Source organism: Patiria miniata, unplaced genomic scaffold (genome assembly GCF_015706575.1).
Source record: "Patiria miniata isolate m_02_andy unplaced genomic scaffold, ASM1570657v1 HiC_scaffold_24, whole genome shotgun sequence".
NCBI classification, from domain to species: Eukaryota; Metazoa; Echinodermata; class Asteroidea; order Valvatida; family Asterinidae; genus Patiria; species Patiria miniata.
The window spans coordinates 973970-997244 of NW_024037063.1; the positions used below are offsets into that span (position 1 = coordinate 973970).

General features: G+C 41.4%; 1 protein-coding gene across 3 annotated transcripts in view; it reads right to left on the minus strand.

Moving 5' to 3' along the window:
* LOC119732640 (tyrosine-protein phosphatase non-receptor type 13-like) overlaps positions 1 to 22170 on the minus strand; it is a 44072-nt gene extending 21902 nt beyond the window's left edge. For 2 of the 3 annotated variants that reach the window (XM_038206262.1, XM_038206261.1), the window contains exons 1-21: positions 21982 to 22170; positions 15483 to 15636; positions 14733 to 14914; positions 13790 to 13948; positions 13306 to 13401; positions 12733 to 12862; positions 11905 to 12030; positions 10612 to 11325; positions 9959 to 10236; positions 9524 to 9598; positions 8936 to 9110; positions 8099 to 8261; positions 7178 to 7469; positions 6360 to 6545; positions 5835 to 5908; positions 5230 to 5321; positions 3929 to 4771; positions 3240 to 3407; positions 2517 to 2753; positions 1251 to 2020; positions 160 to 253 (exon numbers count right to left, since the gene is read on the minus strand). In XM_038206262.1, the coding sequence (XP_038062190.1) occupies positions 160 to 253; positions 1251 to 2020; positions 2517 to 2753; positions 3240 to 3407; positions 3929 to 4771; positions 5230 to 5321; positions 5835 to 5908; positions 6360 to 6545; positions 7178 to 7469; positions 8099 to 8261; positions 8936 to 9110; positions 9524 to 9598; positions 9959 to 10236; positions 10612 to 11325; positions 11905 to 12030; positions 12733 to 12862; positions 13306 to 13401; positions 13790 to 13948; positions 14733 to 14914; positions 15483 to 15630 (5002 nt within the window). In that variant the 5' untranslated portion in view covers positions 15631 to 15636; positions 21982 to 22170. The remainder of the gene's footprint in view (positions 1 to 159; positions 254 to 1250; positions 2021 to 2516; positions 2754 to 3239; positions 3408 to 3928; positions 4772 to 5229; positions 5322 to 5834; positions 5909 to 6359; positions 6546 to 7177; positions 7470 to 8098; positions 8262 to 8935; positions 9111 to 9523; positions 9599 to 9958; positions 10237 to 10611; positions 11326 to 11904; positions 12031 to 12732; positions 12863 to 13305; positions 13402 to 13789; positions 13949 to 14732; positions 14915 to 15482; positions 15637 to 21981) is intronic. The other variant, XM_038206263.1, reaches the window with a different exon arrangement.
* Positions 22171 to 23275: the final 1105 nt, after the last annotated feature.

A 23275-nucleotide genomic window follows, 5' to 3' on the forward strand; every position in this document is an offset into this window, starting at 1 on the left:
TCAAATTTTACTGACAAAACTTAAAGCGGTTGGTCCAATTGTTGAGTTGAAACTGAATGTAAAGCTGTGCAACTTGCACAATGCCAGCACGCAATGCACAGGGACATTATAATGTGATGGAGAATGAAAGCGCCAGAATTGTTCAGCGTTGGAACTCACCGATTTGTATCCTGCCGTCCGTGTCTGCTGCACCCCCATGCACCATGGACTTGATGTAGATGCCACCGTGCTTGACACTGGTGTTGACGCCACCCTGAGAGAAACCAAAGATACAAAAATGATCATTCCGAAAGTTATAACACACCAAGGCCCTTAACAAAAGAAAACTCTGGTCACGTTTTCGACGGTAATTTTGACATGATACTTCATGAGACAAATTCACAAAAGTTGACGCACACCATCTTGGAGGTAGAACCTTGATTCCAATATGCTCAACATTTTCAATTCAACATTTTCAATTCAACATATAATAAGCAAATCTTCAAGAATTTTTTTATATTTTTACAATCCCTGTTTCAGGTAGTTTTAGACACTAAGGCAAAAAAAAAAAAGTCTCCGGTTTCTGGTATGGAGCTTGTCCAAAAAGTGGTGCAGCGACACGGCTTTTTTTTTTTTTACCCAACTTTTTTGCTTCAAATGTCGGCTGATGACTGCAAATGGTGCCCGACTAAACTTAGTACAAATAGGCCTATATGGGATTGGGAGTCCAGAGAGGCCACATAAAGCTTATTCTCGACCATAACTCATCTAAAAACACATTAAAAATGTGCAGCAGCAGGATTCCAGTCAAACCAGTGAGTTTGGCGGTTTTTAGACATCATCTTTCATTGAAAAAAAAAAATTTTCATTTTGCCGACGCGCATTGCTACAGTGACGCGCGCGCATACCAGAAACCGGAGACTTTTTTTTTTTGGCCTAAGACATGGATTTTTAATTTAATGAGAACTTAATTTGAACACATAGAGCATAAGAAAGTTTTAACTAGGAATGAGGAAAATGGTTTTTACGCACTCATCATTGTATGGCACCCTCACTGTTACTACTATTTGTCCATTGGGTGAAAAGTTAATCCACATCACAACAGTCAACAATGGCATAGTGTTACCCCGATCACAGAACATACAAATATCACCACTTGGAGGTTATGATTTTTATGTATAGCAATTGGACAGCTTGTGCTTTGTAGTCATGGAAACCAACAAAATATACAAAATCATGAAGGTTTATTTGTTAGAGCATCTGAGACTTACCGTGACACTGATTCCCAAGCTGTTGTTGCTTTTCTTCAGCTGGACCCTGTAGACATCGCCAAGCTTCAATTCCCCCTGACCTTTGACCTCCACCCCCTGACCCGCCTCTTCCTCATAATCGTCCTCAGCCTCCGTTTTGGTCATAGCGTCCGTGTTATCCACAGCCGAATCAAGGGCCTCGGCAGGAGAGGTGAAAAAATCACTCAGAGGGGAGTTGGCTGAGGCGGACAGTGAACCGTGGACTAGACGAGGCTTGGCTGAGGATTTGTGTTCGTCGGGGAACAGGTCGTCCAAATCCGAGCTTCTTGGGGTAGGGACATCCTCCTCATCCGAGCTGAAGTGGACATCACTTTGGTCAGCTGGCGAAGCCCTACTCTGACTTTTATCTCGCGACCTAGAACTATCTTCGTCAGCCACTGGCTTGATTTGATTATCGTGTGCGTTCTGATTTGAGTCTGTAGATCTTTGGGGTCGGGCGTTCTCAGCCGTCAAGAGCATACGGGCCCGGGTAGCCTTGGGGTTGGTCTGCGTAGCACTGCCATCACTTCCGTGACTCGCGTCTGACAACGCCAAGCTGTAGTTGGAGCCGAAGCTCTGAGGTCTTCGCTGGGGCTTACGCGGGGGCGTGTGCTTGCGTTTCTGGGTCCTGGGCGTGTCGGGCTGGTTGCCGTTGGTGGGCGGGAGCTGCAGCTGGGCCTGTGATTGGACGGCCTGGGTCGGAGTGATGACATCATCATCCTCCATGGGAACCTGTCGTTGCTGTTTGGAATCTGTTCAACAACAAGTATATATATATATAGCGATATCGTTACTGGTTGGCAATACACCATGTCACAACAAATTAGACTGAACTGCAACACAGATCTATTTCAAATTCCAGTTTGAATTTCTTGGGTGTGATAAAAAAAAATGTTTGCCTGATACATGTACTTGCACTTTCATTCAGAAATGAAAATATCAAACAGGAAAATCAACTCATTTAAGAATATAACAAAATAAACAAGCTAACAAACAAACAGAAAAAAATCGACTAACAAAACCATAAACTCAAATATTGCTAAGTACATAGTTAAGCAAAACACTGTGTTCGTTCTGTACAAAATCTATATGTTATTGCTAAGTTAACTTTAAGGGCCTATTTATACAGAATTGGGGTAACTGAAAGCGAAAACGAAAACTGAGATATCTCTAGGTAACAAACGATTACACATGGCTCTGCAGTGCCCAGATAATAGTTTAGACAATTTTTTTCCCACTGGCTCTTACCAGGACTTGATGACTTTGGCTGGGACACTATCAGCTGCACCGTGGCCGGAGCGTTGCTCAGGATGTCCACAGCCACACGGTGACTGATACCTTCTAGGCTTTGACCGTTGATGGAGATGATACGATCTCCTGGACGCAGCCGGCCGTCTCGGTCAGCTGGCCCGTCGGGGATGACCGACTGGACAAAGATGCCCAGGTCCAGACTGCGTGAGTTCTCACCCCCGACAATGGTCACACCTGAAGTACAAAAAATTAAATATAAAAAGTTTGATGTTATAACATATTCACTCTGAAAATGTGCGAAATGTTGCCAATTCCCAGTGCCAACACTTGCCATAAATGTTACAAATTTGCATTCAAGTTTGATCAAGCGCCAACTTAATTTTTTTCAAATGAAATATTGCATCATCAAGGACAAATAACAACGTCACATGGTAGTTGTTTGAAGTTCATTAATTCAAATTTAACCATCCACCCATGGCATCATGAATAGATGTCATCTGTTTAAGGCAATTTGGAGATTGAATTTATCACTATAAAAACATGTAATTTAAAATTGGTTTATTGAAAAATAAAATGTTTGAGTTGTACAAACCCTGAAGTTTCAAACACCAAGTAAGCCATGACTACCTGGACTAATTGTTTACCTACAAAATCCCCCAAAACCTGGTGAATTTATTTGGCAGGGATTAGGGTTGAACCACTTCTAGGTTAGCCACATACCTAGTCCATGACTGGAGTCCTTCTTGAGCGTGATGATGGAGATGTCTCTCTCAGGCTGCTCTGGGGGTGAGAGGTCATCGAGTCGCTCCTGTAAGGTCTCGCTGATCACTTCTGTGTGGTCATCCAGCGTGCCAGGACGGGTACGCTCGTGAGTGCGTATACTGGCATCTATGAGACAAAACACGAATTACGATGGCTCTCGCAAGACTAAGAGACCTATCTGCCTTTGCCACGGATTTTGCATCTAAATAATTTAAGTCATTACAAAGGCAAAAGTGTTCTTAGTGGCAAGTGGCCTGCAGTTGGTATTTCTGAAACATTACAAGTTGGCTTATAATATTCAACTTAAATGTATACATAGGTTTGGAATACTGACATACTAGTGTGGAAACTAGTGAAAAGATATTTGGAGAAAGACTTGTACATGCACATGATTCAAGTCAATAACTAAAACAAATGACATGAAGCTTGTCATGAACCTTAACTGAACACAAATGGACAGAAATAGGGCCTTCAAGTGACTTGGAAATTTTAACACAAGCAATTATTTTCATGTAATATTACTTTCTCTTCAGGATGTGTTGAATACATCATTCAAAACATCGAGTAAAGCTATGTTCAAATTGATTGAGAACTACATAAATTTGGGTAAACTAGAAACTTGAAGGCATTATCAAAACTGTACTTACCGATGACTTGAGGCATATCCACCTCATCCAGGCCTAGGATCTCCCGCCCGTCCTCATCCATGTCTTCACTGTCTTGAGAACGGTGACCTTCCTGTATCTCCATATCTGCCACGGTAGCGTAGGGATTCTCGTCCTCGTAGGCTTGGCGACCAGACTCCGAAGTCACTGCTTTGGGTTCAGGGGTACGGGCTCTGGCTCGGGACGGTTGACGCTCCTTGTCTGGTGATTTCCGGCTTGGTGTGTGGTTGCGGCTGTGGCTATGGCCATGGTTGTGACCGTTCTCCCCCTGGGGGGAGGCGTCATTGGAGCTCCCACTGTGAAAGCTCAGGTGCTGGTTCTGCCGCTCCAAGCGGCTGCTTCGCGACTCCGACAGCCGGCGTCCCTGCGACGCCTTACTTGACGACCTGCCGACCTTCAGCTCGTCGTAAGGGATCGTCTCCTTGCTGTGGTAGTCCTTCCCATGATGCCTGCTGTTCTTCTCATTCCGGTGATTTGGCAACGTCCGGCTAGGGGACTCATTCCGCTGTCTCCGTTCTTGACTGCCCTCCCTCTGGCTTTTGGGAAAAGCGGGCTGATTCTGATAGATCGGTGGATCTCTCTCCCACCGTCTGTCTGGTGAAGATGATGATCGATTCTGATTACCCATAGCAATCTCTTCGTAATCTGGCACGTGCTGTTGTTGTCCGTTGACATCCTCTTGGCCTTGGAGGAATAGGCTCTCGGGAACTGAGTTTTGAATGCTTCCGTTGTCATCGTCGTCAGAGAAATCCAGTTCATCTTGGTAGTCATTGTATGCTGAGAACCGGAGTGAGTCGGTGAAGGATTCTGCCTCCACGGGAAAATCTTCAAAGGAAGCACAAAAACAAAAGATATAATACAGACGCCACAAGAAGAGGGTGCTTTATACCAATCAGAAGCCCCTCGACCACAACTGTTCCTATAACTTGACATCATCTTTAAACATCTGGTTCTGTGGGACCATATTTAGTAACGTCCCCACTGATTAGTGTAGGTAATTCCGATCTTGATCTACAGCACCCATATTAGATGGGCATCTTCAAGGTTTTACAGGCAAGGTATCCATCAACTTGTCCAGGATCATAACAATAAATTACATTTAACGATGGTTGTTGCAAAGGCACCAAATGAATGGCACTCACACAAATTAATATACAAAAAAATAGGACTTCATCTTCACTTTGGATCACAAGCTTTGAGATTGTTTCTAGAAATTACGTCTTTTAATCATCCCTGATTTCCATGGCAATTCAATCTATTCCTCTGGATGGCGTAACGTTTACCTTGACCAAACTTGCGGGAGGTGTTTGCCTTCAGACGCATCGCCATCTGAAACTTGTGCTGGGACTGGCAGAGCTGGAGCATGTACCGCCCTCTGTTGGCGAGAACAAACACAACATGAGCATGAACCAATTTTAAGCAATTTACCGAACAAGACTTTTAGTTAGTAGCTGTTATTGTACAGCAAAGATATTTTTGTGCTTGGTCCCAGACAATCCTACGTAATGTCAGGAGTGAGAGATTAAGAGTTGCAGATACAATACGAATATATTCCTTGTAGGCAGGGATCGTAACCTCTTGCCCAGAACCACTGTTTTGGCCTTTGACATTTACAAATATGTGGAAAAACACTGACAAGAGACCTTTAAGCATCTAGAATGGCTACCAGTAGGGATATGGTCAGTGGTTAACATTTTGTTCTATTCTAACCAGTGCTTGCAGAACAACTTATTTAAAGATGTACTGTCTGAACTTCTTTCAAATTACACCACAAAAACAAATTGCTTTTTCACTTTTGAATGAGACATCGACTGCAAAAAATTAGCCCACGTTTCTGTCAGATTGACATATACAACAAATGGGGGAAATTAAATTAATATCCACTTACTTTTTGTAGTTTTCGGTGTAATGGATGTATTTACTGGTAGTTCCGTCATTCGCTTCGACGGAAAACTTCTTTCTCTATTTTGGAAAGAGAAACACGATAAACAGTTTCTTTAAGATATGCTGTTTTGTTAGTATGATACTCAAAGCTTAAATCAAAGTTTAAAGTAGAAATTTGAGTTATCTTGGGATCATTAATCGAGTATGGACACTTCCAGTGTAATGAAAGGCAGAGTAATGTCCATAACAGAGCCAATTAACAACATCTAATTAATGATTCAGAGAAATGATCCCAAACTCCTAGTCTGTAATCTCCTTGACCATTTCTAGTTGACGGATGTGTGAGATTTGAAAAAAATATATCACATTGTCAGGTTTATTCACTGAGCTGTTAAAAGTTGTCACAGACATTACATAACGCTGGAATTCTAACTTAATTTTCAGATAATGAACATCAAAGCACTATTCAAATCTGCAATCCATGGAGCACTGTTCTTATTTTATGATTTTAAGATTTCATCTGTCTTACATTGAAAGCAATCTTCCTGGTCAGGTGCCATGGGTGTGCATGGATCTGTTGTCGCACACTGCCATGTTTCTCGTAGACAATGATGCCGCGGGTGCAGATACCCAGCCAGATGGAGGCGCTGGGATCCTTCTTACTGCGGGAGGCACGGTGGAAATGGATGCCGTACTCCTGTAGTTTCCTCGCTTCCTAGAGTTAAAAAAAAAATCAACATTTCCAAAATCTTTACGGTTACAATCTTGGAACAGCTTCTCATCAAGGTTGAATTTCTTTAAAGCTCTCCCAATGCTGTTTTAGTGTCACCCTGAAAACTCTCCCTTTTTAAAATAAATTTCTCTATTCGAGCAAAACGATAGCTATTCACTTTTGAATGAGACATGGAATGTAAAAACTCGGCCCACATTTAATTATAGAATAATGACTTTACAAATTTGCAGACCAGAAATTTGGTCCGTTTAAAAAGAAGGGAAATTTGAAGGACAAAACCAAATTTAAATTAGGTTTTGCCCTTCACCGCCGTTTTTAAACACTGTATACTCAGTGTGTTACCTCCCGAGTGAAAGTTGGAAAAAATCACTCGGGTGGGACTCGAACCCACGACCAGATGTCTTACCACTCGACCACCGAGCTAACGGGATCGGTTGGCCGGTTCGAAAACCAAATTTGTTTAAGCACTTTACAAAAATGTCAAGAAAAATATTATTTTTATTCAATTCTTACTAATTTTTGGCTAACATGCTTTTTGTGTTATTGAAATTCCTACCAGAAAGCATATCAATGAAATATGAATATTTAAGTAAAAGGACTCCAAACAAACATACCATCAAAAACTCCATCTCAGCTTGCAGCTCCCCCATGCCGGAGTGAGTGGCGTGCATGGGGGGCAGGGACTGCCTGATCCGCGGGACGCCCACCGTATCAATGATCCCCGAGGGAACGTAGTGCTCTGGCAGAAAGTAGTTCCGGCTCATGGTCTCGGCGTGGTAGTCCCCCATCTCGGCCTGCAGTGCCAGGGAGGCTAGCTGTAGTGCGGCCCGCTCGTCGCATCGCGTCCTCTCCTCCAGGATATCCCTCCGCAGCTGCAAGTAGTACTGGTGGCGGGTGAGTTGGTCCCTGCACAAAGACACAGTTTCATATTACACAGGGTTAAACTGGTTGCCCTACAATATTCCTTTGCTGTATTAACCTTATGGGTCATTTTATAAATTTGGGGTCGAGTTTTTTCCTGTCCCTGTCACATTTGACATCTATGATTTTATAATGCTGATGCACTCCATAATGCAGTCGTACTCTAAGAATAGCAAATTACCTACCCATCAAATAAAAATCGATCGATACCTGAATAGCGATTTACAAAGTACCAAGGTAACAGGGACCCAAAAAATGTCTCTCTATGGACCCTAAATTTAAAGAATAACCCACATGCATTTTCCACCTGATGGATGGTTCATCATGTGAATACGAATATGAAGCAAATATGAGGCAACAGAACACTCCTAGTGGAATTTCCTGGAGTTCAAATGTGGTCAATTCTTGCAAATTCCCAGCAGGAACACTTGACTACTTTGTATTTGCATTCAGGTAACCTGCCCTTAAAAGGCAACACTTTTCTTCTGCTGAAATAGGCACATACACATCCACTGTGTTGATTCTGTTATATGATGGTGGCAGTGCAAAGTAATGTTGCCACTTTTCTGCTTTTATTGCATAGGAGAGTCATGTGGGAAACATTTACTACTCACTTCAACATGGCCGTGTTCTCCAGATAGAACTTGATCCTGAAAAACAGCGTGAACTTGTCCCTAGCAACAACCTTCTTTGACCCCTTCTTGACCTCTTCCTTCCAGGAGTCTGGGCCCACCTTGAACAGCTTCACGTCCGACTCCAGAAAGAAGTACTCCCCATCTGATATTAGATAAGATAATATCCAAACCCTTGAGTATTGGGTTACAAATCATTTTACTTGTATTCTGACTTGTGCCTACTGTGTAAAATGAGCTTAGAATGAAAACAAACATGCCACAATTGTGATGCGATCAAGCTACATAAGTCGTTTGTCGGGAACTTTCATTTGGAGATTCAGGCCAAAGTAGAGCCACTTCATCACATCACTTCATCACATCTCTTGGTGTTCCGACTTCCATAATTTTTAAAGTAAAGATGGTACCAGCATGCGGTTTTGACAGCAGTTATGCTGAGATTGTGCTCTTTTCAAATCTGTAAAAAAAAACCTTTTACCAGGGTCGACAAACAACTCATTTAGCTTGATCGCATCACAACTGTTGACTTTTGTTTTCAATTTAAGGTTTGATCAATAGTTCTAGGATCCAGTCTTGGGAACTTTGGCACTGAGGCCCGAGAATTTCTAAGTATACCTCATGCGTGCTGCATTTAAGCTAATGAGGCCCATGAGGCATGCTCAGAATTTCTTGGATCCCAGTGCCAAAGTTCCAAAGACTGGCTTGCCGGGAATTGTGACCAGCTGTCTAACCAATCTCTTACCAAGACAAGTTCTGTTGAAACTTGTTTCAGAATGAAATGAACTTGTGATTGCTCAAGATACAAAACCTTTAATGTACCTTTAATGTAGGCTAGTCCAAAGTACACCTTCTCGCTCAGTCCAATGTGGGACGTGACGATGTCAAACATCTCTTGACCTTTGGTCCCGAGGTCACACATGAGGTCAAGCCGGCGGCCGTTCAGGAGCACCACGGTGACCTTCTTGCGGTCAGGGGGGATTTTACCCGCTTTACACTGGATAGAAAATGTAGAAGTTCATAGGAAAGATGGAGATTGGTTACAATTCAAAATTAAAGTAGTCACTGGAGCTATGCCTGCCTTTCAAATGTCTCTAGGTGATTTGGCATGGAACAATCCATACAATTTCATTTTGTAGGATTTTTGTAGCAATATAGGAGGGAAAACTGGCCATGTGGTTTAGAGTTTATGACTCATGATTGAAGGGCATGGGTTCAAATCATGCTCCTTGCCAGATCCTGTGTGCTTTGGCAAGCCATTTGACCCTACTTACCTCTTTAACTAAGGACTATAAATGAACATCGATAGTTGCTAGGAGGTACTAAAATAAAATTGTGGAGGCAGGTCACAGACATCTCATTATATTAGACAATAAATTAAAAGTTTTGTCACAAAGCAAGTGTACTTACCAGTATGGAAGGGGACATGTCCAAAGATTCGTTGGCAGTACTGCTCATCACTACAAATTCCGGTCCAAAAAATTTCTGTAAAAAAATATTCAAAAAAAAGGGTTGAAAATGGCGGTATGTCATACCAATCTTGTCATCTCAATTTCTATAACAGTGTGGATATTTGAGTATTATTTTCCTTTGGGTTTTTTTTTTGGGGGGGGAGGGTCTTTATGTAGATTTTCACATTAAGAAATACAGTAGTTATTGCACCCTAGACAAATGCTTTGTTACAATGATTGTACGGAAGACAATTTACTTACATAACATTAAATTTTTTTAATTAGATTTGCACAGCCGCCATTAAAACTTCATACTGTTTGGACTTCTGTCATGAGTCACATTCCATCTGATTTTCAAATGATGCATCAGTTTGTTTTTTTATACTTTTCTTACCTTGAGTTTCCTCTTTCCAGCAGGAGGATCCCTGGTACCGTTGCGTGCTGGCACCGCCTGGCCATTCACTGGTACTCGGTCAGGGGCTTTACCATTCTGCTGCCTGGGGGCGCTCTCCGCGCGCCGCAGCGATGAAGGCTTGGAAGTCGGTTGGGAGGAGGGGCCTGACGCTCGACGCTCCATCCCCTGGAGTTCGGCCCTGCGGTTGCGCGACCGGCCGCGGTCAGTTGACAGAGAGTCTGATGAGGCATACTGCTGCTGGTCAGGATAGAAACTTCCTAAAAATGCAAATACATCAATTGAACAAAACATAGATGTGTTTTTAAAGCATTTTATACCAAAGTCTCGAAGCACTAAGGGTGTTCATCAGGCCATGTAAGCAGATTCTGCAGCAGCTCGAGATCAGCGCAATCTGGTCTCAACCCTCACAGGAGTCCATTTATACTCCTGGTGGAGAGAGGCAGTTGTAGTCAAGTGTCTTGCCCAAGAACACAAGCACCACATTCTAAATCAGGGCTTGCACCCACATACCATTGCTCAAGAGTTGAACCCTGTAACCACTGGACCAGGCACTGCTGCCACTAACACTCAATTTCCTCGCAAGCGCAAAAGTGTGTTTGACACTCTTTAAAAAAACTTAAACAGATGCTTACCCTCCTGAGCAGACTCCATCGAGGTCAATGACTTGAGTGACCTGGCCCTGACCTTTGGCTCATGACCTGCATCGACCTCACTGCCCTCGTCGCTTACAGTCCCCCCGTCGCTATGGTAACCAAGTAACGGTCTGCGGATGTCCAGATCCCGGTGCCTGATGCCCAGCTGCTCCCTCAGCAGACGCAAGCGTTCCCGCCTCTCGTAGAGTCTGTCGTAAACCGCGTTGGTCTGAGGGTGCCGGCTCTCTCCCGAGGGCGGCGAGCGCGTTTTTTTGCTGAATCGGTCCGTGGAGCGGTCCCGTGACCTCGACCTCCCCCGCGACCTTTCCCTTGACCTGTCTCTCGATCTGGACCGGTCTCTCGATCGGGACTGATCTCTGGATCCCTCCCCCGAGGCCAACGTCGGGGTGAAAATGTCAGATAAATGGTACGACCGGCCAGTCTCCTCTACTCCCGTTGTCCGGTACGTCCGGTGCGGTAGCTGGGAGTCACGTACTCCTCTTGCATCACCGTAACTATCTTGGGAGTCGACAGTGCTAGTGCTGATATTCGAAGGATGGTGCGCGGATCGCGAGCGGCTGTGATGGCTGCTGCCATCTGGGGGTTCGTGGTGATAGTGCCGACTATCTTTGGCCGAGCGGGGCCGCTTGTTTGACGTAGCATTGTTGTTTGAGTTTTGGTGATAGCCAGGCCTCTTGCTTGGACTCAAACGCCCTGCAAAGGAATCATTGTCAAGTTACTGATATCGCAATGTGATATGCATGTTGAACCGTTCAAAATAGTAAACGTGAAGGTTGTTGTCATTCTTGTGTTTTTCTAGGAAGTATCAGGTATTAAATACATATTAGGCACAGCAATCTTTTTGTTATCCCAAGGTATAACAAGACCACATCACAAATAAGTAAAAATGCCAACGTTAAAAAAAAAAAAAAATCAGTACACTGCTTGTTCAATCAGGAACGCCTTGTATCAGCTGCTCCTGGTCCATACATTATCAATACTGATTGTGGGCGGGAACCAGCCTACCCAGCAAGAACAAAATTATTGTCACTAATTGAAACTGGTAAAATAATCATTTAATAACTAAACACTGGCAGATTTTTTTTGGTCGCTGTCTCATTTAAAAGTGAAAAACTTTTGTATTTTTCTAAAAAAATAGCAATTAATTTTTTTTCGGGATGAATCTCGAAAACAGCAACTTTAATCCCTCTGTTGCTGTCAGTGATAGCCCAAACAGCGCCCTCAATGGGGAATGCACAGAGCAGATAGCCCGCTACCCGAGGCCAGACTTACATGGGCAGTATGCAGGAGAGCTGCAGGAGCAGGGCCGGAAATCTCGGAAACGGTAAGGAGGAGGGAAGTTTTGATAGAAGGGTTGCACGTCTTGGTAGGTGAGATACGGTAGGGCAAAGAAAGAGTCTTGAGACAACAGGGTGCACAGAAAGAAGAGGAGAGACAGAAGGTGATTAGTTTACCACACCAATAAAATAGAGAAAAGAAAGAAAAAACTTAGTTGGTTAGTCCAAAAAAACACCACCAGTTGTGTTAAGCACTCAGAAACTGTGAACAGAGTTTGTACTAACAATATTTGTTATAGCTGGCTCTCAACTAAATTTTGCTGAATGAATAAATTGGCTAAGCTGCAATTTTTCTGCGTAGCTGCTTTCCGAAGTTACAACATCCCACAAAGTCTAGAATCACATAGCCTTGGTCTTCTTCTTCCCATCCCTTGAACTGAATATTTCTAGGTATTTTCAAGGAAAGAATGTTGCAACCTGACGCTACTTCAGCGGTTGTGTACAAAGTCTATGTAGAGTCAAGAAAATTGTCTAAGTATTTCCTAACAAAATTGGAAATGTTTCTCAGTCCCAGATTCATGTCTTATCATCATTTTTGTAAAATGACTGACCTCCATTGAGATGATATATTAAGAAAAAAGCAGCGTCAGGTTGCAACATTCTTTCCATTTTCCAAAGTAATTGTAATTTATGCCGAAGCTTGAAATAAATTACATTTTGGATGAATAAGCTCCATTTCAATTAAAAACGCTCTTTGTGAGTAACTATTCTGAAAGGTGCAAAATGCTAATTGATAAGGGAACAGGTGTTTTTTTTAGCTTACCAGAGTTTCTGTGGTGTTCCGGGGGCCCGCCATTCTGCACATAGGAGCCACTTCCATTGAGAGGGTTACTGCTGTTGAGATCAGCATCCACCTCATCCCCAGGGCTGTATGGATGCACCAGCTTGTCCAGCTACAATCAAGCGAGGAGATGTGTACAAGTAAGGACCAAGTAGAGTTGTGCTCCTACAGTCAGGGCCAAGTTCGGGCAAGGACCATTAGTCGACTAGTGGTTGATTTGTGACGTACCTTACGCCTGCGCACTGATAGCAACGTGTGAACATCTCTAGTCAAACGCTGGTCAAAATGTCATCGTAAAACTTCTGGATCCTGGCTCTCTGCTAGCGTTATGAATGCGCGCAGCTATTGGTTACCAGCCAAGCAACCAACCCCAGTAGGCTGGTTCCAAATAGTCAACTAGCGTAGTCAACCACCGTTGACTAGACAGAGTTCGGGCAAACGTTAGTTAACCATTGGTCAACTATAGTCCTTGCGCGAACTTGGCCAAAGTGTGTTCGTCACACTTGAATGTGCTACTGGTTGTGAATTGTAAAATCTGAATTTCTGACTACATACCTCATAGACACTGCCCATGACGATTCTGCTGAGCTTCATCACGTGGTGTGCGTACGGTAGCCCTGTGTGTGTCTGGCGTGCATGCAGTGTACATGCCTGCGAAAAAATACAATACAATCAACAAAATTCAATTTGCCGGATGACTTCCTGATAGAGTTTTACGCTCAAAGTTATCCTCACCATAAAAGTACAGTGTGGCTTTGCTTTGTAATTGTGGACATTTAGTGTTGTGCATTTTTGAATAATTTAGTTTGATTTGATGGAATATTTGACCACTGACACCGAGGTAAATTTATGATTATATATTTGTTTTCAACTTAGCTGACTAGCTGATATTTGGCATATTTTAAGGACGCAAATTACAGCTAATAATCCACACAGAAGCTCTAAAATCATGTGTTTAAATCAGTTTCACACAAAGACTTTGAACAGCACAGGTTCTCATTATTATAGCAAAACTTTGTGGGGAGGAGTTGTGATTTACCTCTAGGATATGTATCAGCGCCACTCTGGCGTCAGCATTGGCGTTGGTCATGGCAAGCAGTATGGACTGGAGGTCATGGGTCAAGGTTGGCCTACTGCCTGCTGGGGTGGAATACTCTGCTGCCCAGAACAGGGTCATCCCTAGAGAGTACACCAACATCTACAAAAGGAAAAGGGAAAAGAAAAACAGTATTATTTATAAATCAGCGAATGATATTATACAATTTTTTTACAACAAACCTCCATACGTTTATTTTGTATAACAGAAGCACATTTTTGGCCGGCAAACATTTACAATTTTCTCACGTTTTGCATTGCAAGTCACAGGGAATTGTTGACTGTAAATTTGAATAGACAGAAAAATCAAAGGAATTTTCTCATGATATCTGATTAAGATACAATATAACTATAAACTGGATTAGAGTATAAATTATTTTGTTATACCTCTGTCTTGAATACTGTATTTTCATTGGCCTAGAACGATCACGTGTTAAGTTTATGAAAAGTTATGGCACACTAATCCAAGGAATCCAAGACAGATGTATTACAAAACAATTGTTGACTGCTGTGATGTGGGATATGACTTTTTTAACACCCTCGGGGCGCATAGCAGCTGAGGCGATGCGCCCCTTGGGTGTTCAAAAGGTCATATCCCACATCACAGCAGCCAAAAATTGTTAAACAGACAGCATGGCCTCTATGGCGACCCAATAGCAAGATTATGACATCTGCAAAGATATCAGCCTGGAGGTAATATTTCCTCTGAATGCTTATGTACACTTTTACACAAGAATTTAAGAGTTAAAGGTTTAAGCTCAGCATCTTTCTATTTTCAAGACTATTGTGATCGTCACCTTGAACTGGACAATAAAATTAAGTTAACGGATGTGCTGGTAGACATGCTGTGTGAGCTGGAAAGGTCTGAAACCCAGTCTCCTACCAACCTTTTCCACAGCGGCATCGGATGGATTCATGTGGCCAGTCAGGACCTCTGGGGACAGGAAGTTCCTGATATCGGGAAGGGTTGGGTCAATCGTCTCGGCGAACGTAACGCGTCCGCTGGGCGTGAAGTGAAGCGTGTAGGGGCAGAGAACAAAGCGCGGTGTGCCCTGGACGACTGCCTCGCCTGTTATGAAAAAAAAAAAAACCGGAGAAAGAAATTTCAAACAAGGAAAAATTGGAAAGATTTTGAAATTCACTGTGTTACGTTCAACTATTTTCTATAATTGGAGAAATTGTAAAAACACATACGCCCATAATTAGCCCCTATCAACTGCACAGTGCTCGAAAAGTGCGTGGGTATTCAATTTTGCATGCCCACATGCATACAAGCACTGTTAGATCGATATTCCCTGCAGTTCGTTTCAGGCAGTGCAACATTGTCACACAGCAATTTCGACTTGCAAGCTCTTTAAATTTGCAACTTTTCAAATTGCATCATTTTTCATCAACCGTTGTCAATCTTGGACAATTTACAGTCTTTGGTAGCAAATGGGTTATCAAAATGTAGCTAACAACATTCCCCAAAGGTCTATATAAATGACGTCATCATAAGACGATCTGATTCAAAATTATGACCCCTCCAATGAGTGTGGACTTTCTTTTTTTTGCAGTGTTTACATCCCTGCAAAGTTTTATCAACTGTCCATGCACTGAGTCCACAGTGTCCAGTGGCCTGTTAGTTTCTCACTCACCTTGCAAGAAGACATCCTGCAGGGCCTTGGCGCTCTGGCACAGCACGCTCCAGAGTTCCTCCTCATTGAGCGGCCCGCTGCGTACCTCCAGCACATCGCTGACAGAGACCTTGACTGTCCCCTGAGACACGAGGCTCGAAACCGGCATGGCTGCCTGGAGAAAACAAGAGAAACACCATCACAATCAGAACTGTTTCAAATTTCGAAACGACATACAGTACATGTACATGTGCATCTATTCCTACCTCCATGATATCAACAATTTTGCAGTTGCTAAAAAATCTTCGGCTTAAATCTGCATCAAACTGTAATAATTTTTTTGTCTAAATACTGCACTTGCAATTCAATTCGGAACTAAATCTAACTGGACTGAAACAAGCCTTTGAGGGGACTCTAATAAAAGTTGATAATATTGACTCATTGTTTGAGTCCCATCCGAGTGATTTCTCCAACTTTCACTCAGGAGGTAACACACATAAAGTGTTTACTTGTCGGTGAAGGGCAAAACCTAATGTTGAATATTAGTTGGGTTGAAATACCATTAAAATCAATGAGGTACAGGGCACATTTGCGATGCCCAAATACCATTGGCATCCCCGTATCTTTGGACCCCCCCCCCCCCCCTATCTTTAGTGTTCCATACTAGCAGGAAAGAGAACATCACCTTAAACTAATACATAAAACTTTACACAATTTCACCACTTGGGACACAGTTTGCATAAAGCGCATTAATTTAAGCCACCCCTGCCTCCAGTACCAGTATGTACATGAAGAAGGCGGCACACTTAATCTGTCTTTGGAGCGTTCGAAACTCCACAAAGTGACACAATGGAAGGAAGCTGCTCAGTTTCTTATTGTCACCAGATTTTCTTCTTCTGTCAGGACTGTTAAGCTCATTATCTGGATGACAGGCCACAGCTATTGAAATCTCTTCTCAACAGATTTTTTGAAAAGGAAAGCCGTACATGTACATGTACATGTACATGTACATTTACATGTAGAACAAATTCCATTCAAACTACAGTTGGTTAGTACAGTTTAAATGCTTCTTGTTCTTTCAACATATTCATGTTGCGTGTGTAATGTGACTATACATGTACAGTACTTGTAAATCGTTATCATTATAAAGAATTTGGTCAATTTGCACAAGGTACCATACAATGTACATGCACACGTACATGTATACATGTATACATGAACATGTTCTTCATAACCCCCAGACTGACACACAAAGGGAGAACAAACAACAGATCCTTTTCAGTCGTCGGGCGTTGGGTCTTTTGTTCAAAACTGTCCTCTGAAATAGGTTTGTGTGCTTAGTCTAAGGGAGAGTGTTATATTACAGGGACAAAGGGAAACACAAAGCATTGTCCTCGGGAGTATTGTAAAACAAGAGTGTGTGTAATGGTACAAGTTTGCACTAAGTGGTGTGGCTATACGTGTACTTGTAACCAAACATTGCTTTCGTACCGGTATGTACCCATGTACTGTATTTTACCAAAATCAAGTGTGACCCAAGCCCCCAAAACTAGCAAAGTTCAATGCCTTGCCAGAATTTTGTTTTCAATAACTTTAACAATTTAAGCAATTTTTTTTTTTATCCTGATTGATTCATTTTACATGTACAACTAAAAAAGATCCTAGCAATTTAAAAAAAGATCCTAGCAATTAAAAACATCCTGGCAATTGAAAAAGATCACTGTTGATTCTGTGAAGTTCACAATTTCAAACCCTATTAACCTTGTCCTCACAGTGATTCCTTCCCTTTCATTGTATCACAGTGCAAGAATAGTCCCAACGCCTGTACAAGAGGCGATAAAGTCAAGTTGGTCTCTGATTGAACTTGTCATTGTCTGCCGATAAAAAGGAAATTCAGTATCTGAATCACCCCCTGACCTGCGATCACTCACCCTTGACATAACACAAACAGTGGTGGGCCCGTTACCATGGTACCCATGGTAGAGTTAAAAAGCTGAAATGCACTACATGTATAATAAATTCGTCGTGTTTACGTTTTACGCTGAACTCACTATCATCAGGAATTTGACACACTAGAGCTGGAGCAACAACTACGTTATAAAAAAATAGATCGTAAGAATCCCGAACGACGCGACCGTATATCTCCAGTGAATAACAAAAATGGTCCCTTTTCCCTCTATTATCCCAACCCAAATTCCACAATACGTACCTCATGTACCGGTACATGTATGTAGCTCAATTGTACATTGTCAAGCTTGTTTTCATGCAGACGTTTTTTTTGCCTGGGCTTTTGTACAAGCCTTTCTAAGCGAGTTTACATATACATTGTGCCGTAGGTGGTTAAGATGGCTTTAAATAGTCCAAACAACATCATTAGTATGTCAATATTCAAACTGAAAATAGGCATTTTTTAATAAATCTTCTTCACAAAACAGTTGTTTTATTCTATGTTACATGTATGTATGTCTGTGTCACAATCGTGTTCAGGAAAGTTTCAAATATTCTTGATGATACATGTATATAATCTTGAACTGTACTGTGGGTCCAAGAAAGGACCCTAGCCTTGATTAACATGTAATGATGCCGAGTGCCTTTTCAGTTTGTACACATGTACACGTATGTAATCCAATAATAATTATGTAGTAATAAATGTAAATCTATATTTACATGTGAGCTCTTAGAATGATTACAAGGACTTTAGGTACAGAATTTGCCTGACCAATTTTTTTTTACAATTCAAAGAAAAAATTATGCCTTCCTACCAACCATGACAAACCGAAACTGAATTTGTTTTTTCCTTCAAAATCAATACGAAAAGAGACAAAAAAAACTGTATGCAATGGCTTTTTAAAAGTACACACGTACAAAATCAATAAATTTATCATCAGCTAGAGCAGTGTGGGTGGTGTGTACATATAATTATGATGAATACAGAAAACACTCATTTTGGGTGTGTCTGTATGACACATTTTTAATGAAAAATTCCTGAAAGCAATGAATTGTTTGTAAATTCACTAGATGTAACGACGATTTACTCAACAGTAATATGAATGGTTGTGTTTATAAACACACAGCACCCAAGATCAAATTTGGTAGTAAACTCACATCAAAGGTTTCTGTAATCAATGATGACTGCTGTGGTTTGGTTGTGTGCATTTGAGCAGATGACCTACTGTGCACGAATGGCACACAAGGCCACTGTGTGCAGCAATAACAAGATTAGCATAACAAAAGCACTTCACACAACCAGCTTACTATGATTCAATACACAGTCATTCCTGCATTATTGGTACTTCAGAACACACTACTGAGATACACATATAATAGCCAACACTTACATGTATGATGTTTGATCTAAAGTTACATGTACATGTACGGTAGCTGATGCACCGAAATGTACAGAGTGCAGGCCTGACAGAGTGCCTGTACATAAGGCTGAACAAAGCAAATAGTTCTGCTTCCGGTTTCCCTACCTACCCTATTCTGACAGTCCTACCCTAACTTTTTTTATGGGAAAAATGAGGGAAAAAACACCCAAAACCATCAATTACTACCTTTTCCCTTTAACTACACGCAGATGCCTCCATATGATCAAGACAAAAAGTCCCCCCCCCCCAAAAAAATTCCCTACCAACCTACATGTACCTACACCTATTTTCAAATGCCATGTAATCGGAAGCACACATTTTTTTTTGGCCTAAGGGGTGTGTGCAAGGGAACCTGGGAACCGGGTACCCAACTAACCCAAGTACCCGACCGCTCATGTCAGGAACTGATTCCAGGTTTCTGTAACCAAATTTACAAATTATTTAGTAACTTCTCAGACAATAATAAAGAAAGGGTTTAATGACATTTTTGGGGGGACTTTTTCAAAATGAAAAAAAGGTTTCATGGACAACCAACAAAAACAGATTTCACGTTTATACTATGCATTTTTAACACACAACAGATTACACTCTGAAAAAAATTGCAACTTACACCGTAAATCCTCAGACAACTTCCATGATTGGAGTTTTGGGGTTGGGTTTATTTTACAGGAACCCGGGTACCCGTGTTTTACTTCAATAGGCTACCCAGTTCCCGTACTAAAAATGCACACCAACAACAAACAGTTGAGGTTCAGAAGTAGGTAAAAACCCAATCTAGAAATTCATTTCAGCCATACAGCAGGGCAAACTTGCAAGGAAAAATATAAATGAGCGTATTTGGGCTGGGGTTTTAATTCTTTATAGCGGGAGCTTAGAGAGAGAAGAGACCATTCATAATTCTGTGTTTCTGTAATAATTTTCATTGAAAGACCAATGAATTGAGAGCTTTTCGAGGTATATATATGCATCACAAAAACACAAACCTCTTTTCAGGGAAAGACCGCAAATAAGGAGAGTGCGTTGAAAAAACTAAAACGGCACACCGTGTACAGTTAATGGCGACCCCAATTGCCAATCAGTAGACTTGTCTCAGTGATTTTCGTTCTCCTTTTGGGGGAGGGGAGAGAAATCATCCTGCAGGCATATAATCTTTAACTTGAACATTACAGGGAAAATATATCAGACTTTATTCAGGGTAGGCCCGTGAACGTGGCTTGTGGGATTTCGAACCAAGTGAAATCGTCCCTCCATGACACAAACTGAACATTAGGGCCTACTTTACCGTGTGATAAGTCATGTAAGTACTCACAAACATACATGAAGCTTTCTTGAAAGTCTTTCTTGCTCTTATGCCAAATCTTGCATTTGAACGAAATTTGAGGGAAAATCTGGCCCCAGATCTCGACGTCCTGCAACCTCCTGACTGACTGGACTCAAACCAACCTCATCCCCGGTGCTTACTTTATTTCCAAACTTGTTTCCAATAGTAAACAGGAAGTGGAGACGAGGTTGGACTTTCCCCAACTGACGATGCGCATTGTATTATAGCGCCGTTTCGTATGATTCGACGGCTGTTTTCTGTCGCAGCTAAAAATAGACATTGTTTTAGACAAGTTTCCAGTCCTTTCCCTCTCTCACCGCACCACATGGGGCGCACTGCTCGCCGCGACGCAAAAATAAGAGGAAATCTTATTTTTATTTTTTCTGAACAAATAACAAGGACCTACTTTATAACTACAATGAATTCCTAAGCAAAAACTGCAAAGCAAATTTAAACCTTACTTTTAAACATTTAGTTCTTGTGCTAAAATTTATTGAATAAAAAAATAAATAATAACACAAACAGGTGGATCTGGCTTCCTATCAATTGAATTCATCAGATAAGAATATTCTTGTCTTTTCACTTCAATATCCAAATTGTATTATAATTAAGTTTAAAAAATGCAGTCATTACACTTTTCACCTCTTGTGTCATTTGTTGGCAAAACTGGACAGTTGCTCTTCATGCTCTAGCTTACGCCTGCTACTAAAGTCAGAAAAAATAAATAAATAAAAAGGCCAGGCACGGAAATGATCCTTGCTGATCTTGTTGGTGAACTGGGATACAAAGACGATCCATAGGTCTTCTTATGGTCAAAAAAAGATGAAGTAGCTGTCCTCCTCACAGGATCTAGATGCAACATGAAACAGCTGTCAATCTGTCCAAGCGACAACCATAATCGTATGCTTCACATGAAGCAGACGGGTAGCTCGGAGGGCTCCGATAATTTTACACGCAAATGACGCTGGGTACCTGTCCAGTTAACGTTAGAATCTAATTTCTACACGTTAGTATGGGTCTTCATTTTGGGCAAATTGCTTCGAAATGACACATCCTAAACGCACGTGCAGGCACACATAGATTTCTAGGCAAGTACTCAACCTGCATACGAAATGACACATCGATTTCGCTAGGTTCGAAATGATACCAGAGCGTGGCGTTGTATACAACGCCACGTTCACTGGTCTATATTTAGGGATGTTTTGGTCAAAAATTCAACTATGAATAAACAAGTTGAGATCATTATAAAAACCACTTCCCGCCTACCGCGATAATAGCGAGCCCACCTCCGTTCGCTTACTCCAAGCATGTCTATTTTCACAGGCATCGTACACAAAATAATCACACCACCATCGGGTTTGTTTTATATCAATATGAAAAGGACTTAAACAACACAAAAGACAGGGCAATTCGGGAAGGTTAGACATGTTAGAGGGCAATCTTCATTCAGAATGAGAAACGTGATAAGTACCGCGATAATAATTAATATGGCGTCCCATCCTAATTTTAATTATTACAATTTACAAACAAACTTTGTGAATTTCTCAAAACCTGACACACCACACTACACAGGAGTTCTTCTACATTTTTTGATACATGTTCCAAGTGTGGCCTTTATTTACGGAGGTAGTCCAGTAAATTGGCCACCCACCCCCCTTCACCCGAGTATATTATCACACTGCACGTTAAACCGCACGCAATGTATACAGAATTTCCTGTATACACTGCTGTGCAGTGCCGCACGCAATGTGTGCATGGCTATGCACACTGACATTGCCATTGGCAGCCGAGTTCCCATTCGAAACCTGACCAAAAATGTGTTAATACTCACCTTTTACAAGCAAGTTAGGTCACCAGAGGATTCTCAGGTATGAGTGTCATAGTGCCTATCATTATCCAGAATATATTCATCCAAGAAAGTGACTTTTCATGTTGCTGCATCCTTCGTAATTCCTCGCATAAAATTCTCACCAACCTGTTTCACAGGTGTTTTGGGTATGTTTTTCAACATTTCAAAGCGTCAGTGAGGCAGCCATTGGCCACATCCATTTCATCAAGGGGGATAATGTAAACAAAACAAATATGGTGTCCAATATTTTGAGTCATAGAAGACGAGATCATTCACTGTTTAAATCATTTATTTAAGTACAATTTATTATCTATTTCATCGTGATTCCATCCTGTTTGAAATTCAAAAGGAAAATGTTGCTTTTTTGTGACAGATTTTACTTAATTTTCCACCTAAACAAAATGGAACAACCCACAGGTAACGTTAATCAATTACTAAACTGGTTGCCTGTCTTCAATGGCAATACATTCATGCAGAAAAGACTTTTGGGTGTTGTTAGAAAAATAGTGGCCTTTGTTTTTCTTCCAGCGCAAAAAAAACATGAAAACAAATCGAATGTTTTATTTGAATGTGATAGTGTTGGTTTCATTTTTAAGCATCTGAGATTATTTTCCTTCCTCCATAGTTGACATCGTGCAAACTGTATGTCCCAACACGTATACCCGGCCACCACGTACAGCCCTATGATCAACTTTAACTTTGAGCTACATGTAGCTGTAGATAAACAGGCCGAGCAAGAGATACTTTTGTAGCATTTATCCCGGAAACAAGCAACAAGAAGTATTCGCTCATACCCCCCGCCCTGGCCCTGCAAACAGTTTGCAGGGCGGGTATGGCGTGTCAAACGTTGCAATATTCAATATTTTGCAATATATATGTTGGATGTTCAATATGTGTTTGTTATCTTTTACATTTATGTGCGATGTTCAATATAAGTGTGCGATGTTTTTCATTATTGCTTTATAAATACGATTGGGAAAAATTAGATGTTCATGAAAAAAACTTGCATTTTTTTTAAAGCAAAATAGGACACAATCAGATGATTCTGGAAAATTGCAGATTGTTAGGGCTTAACCCTGTATTTCTAGCAAAATTGGGCAAAAAGAAATGTTTATGAAAAATTTTAAATTGTAAGAGGTGTACCTTGTATATTTAGTAAAATTTGGCAAAATCAGATTTGTATGAAAAATCTAAAATGGTAAGGGGTTAACCTTGCTTTTTTAGCAAAATTTGGAGCATATTTTACTAAAATTGCGCAAAATCAGATGCTTCTAAA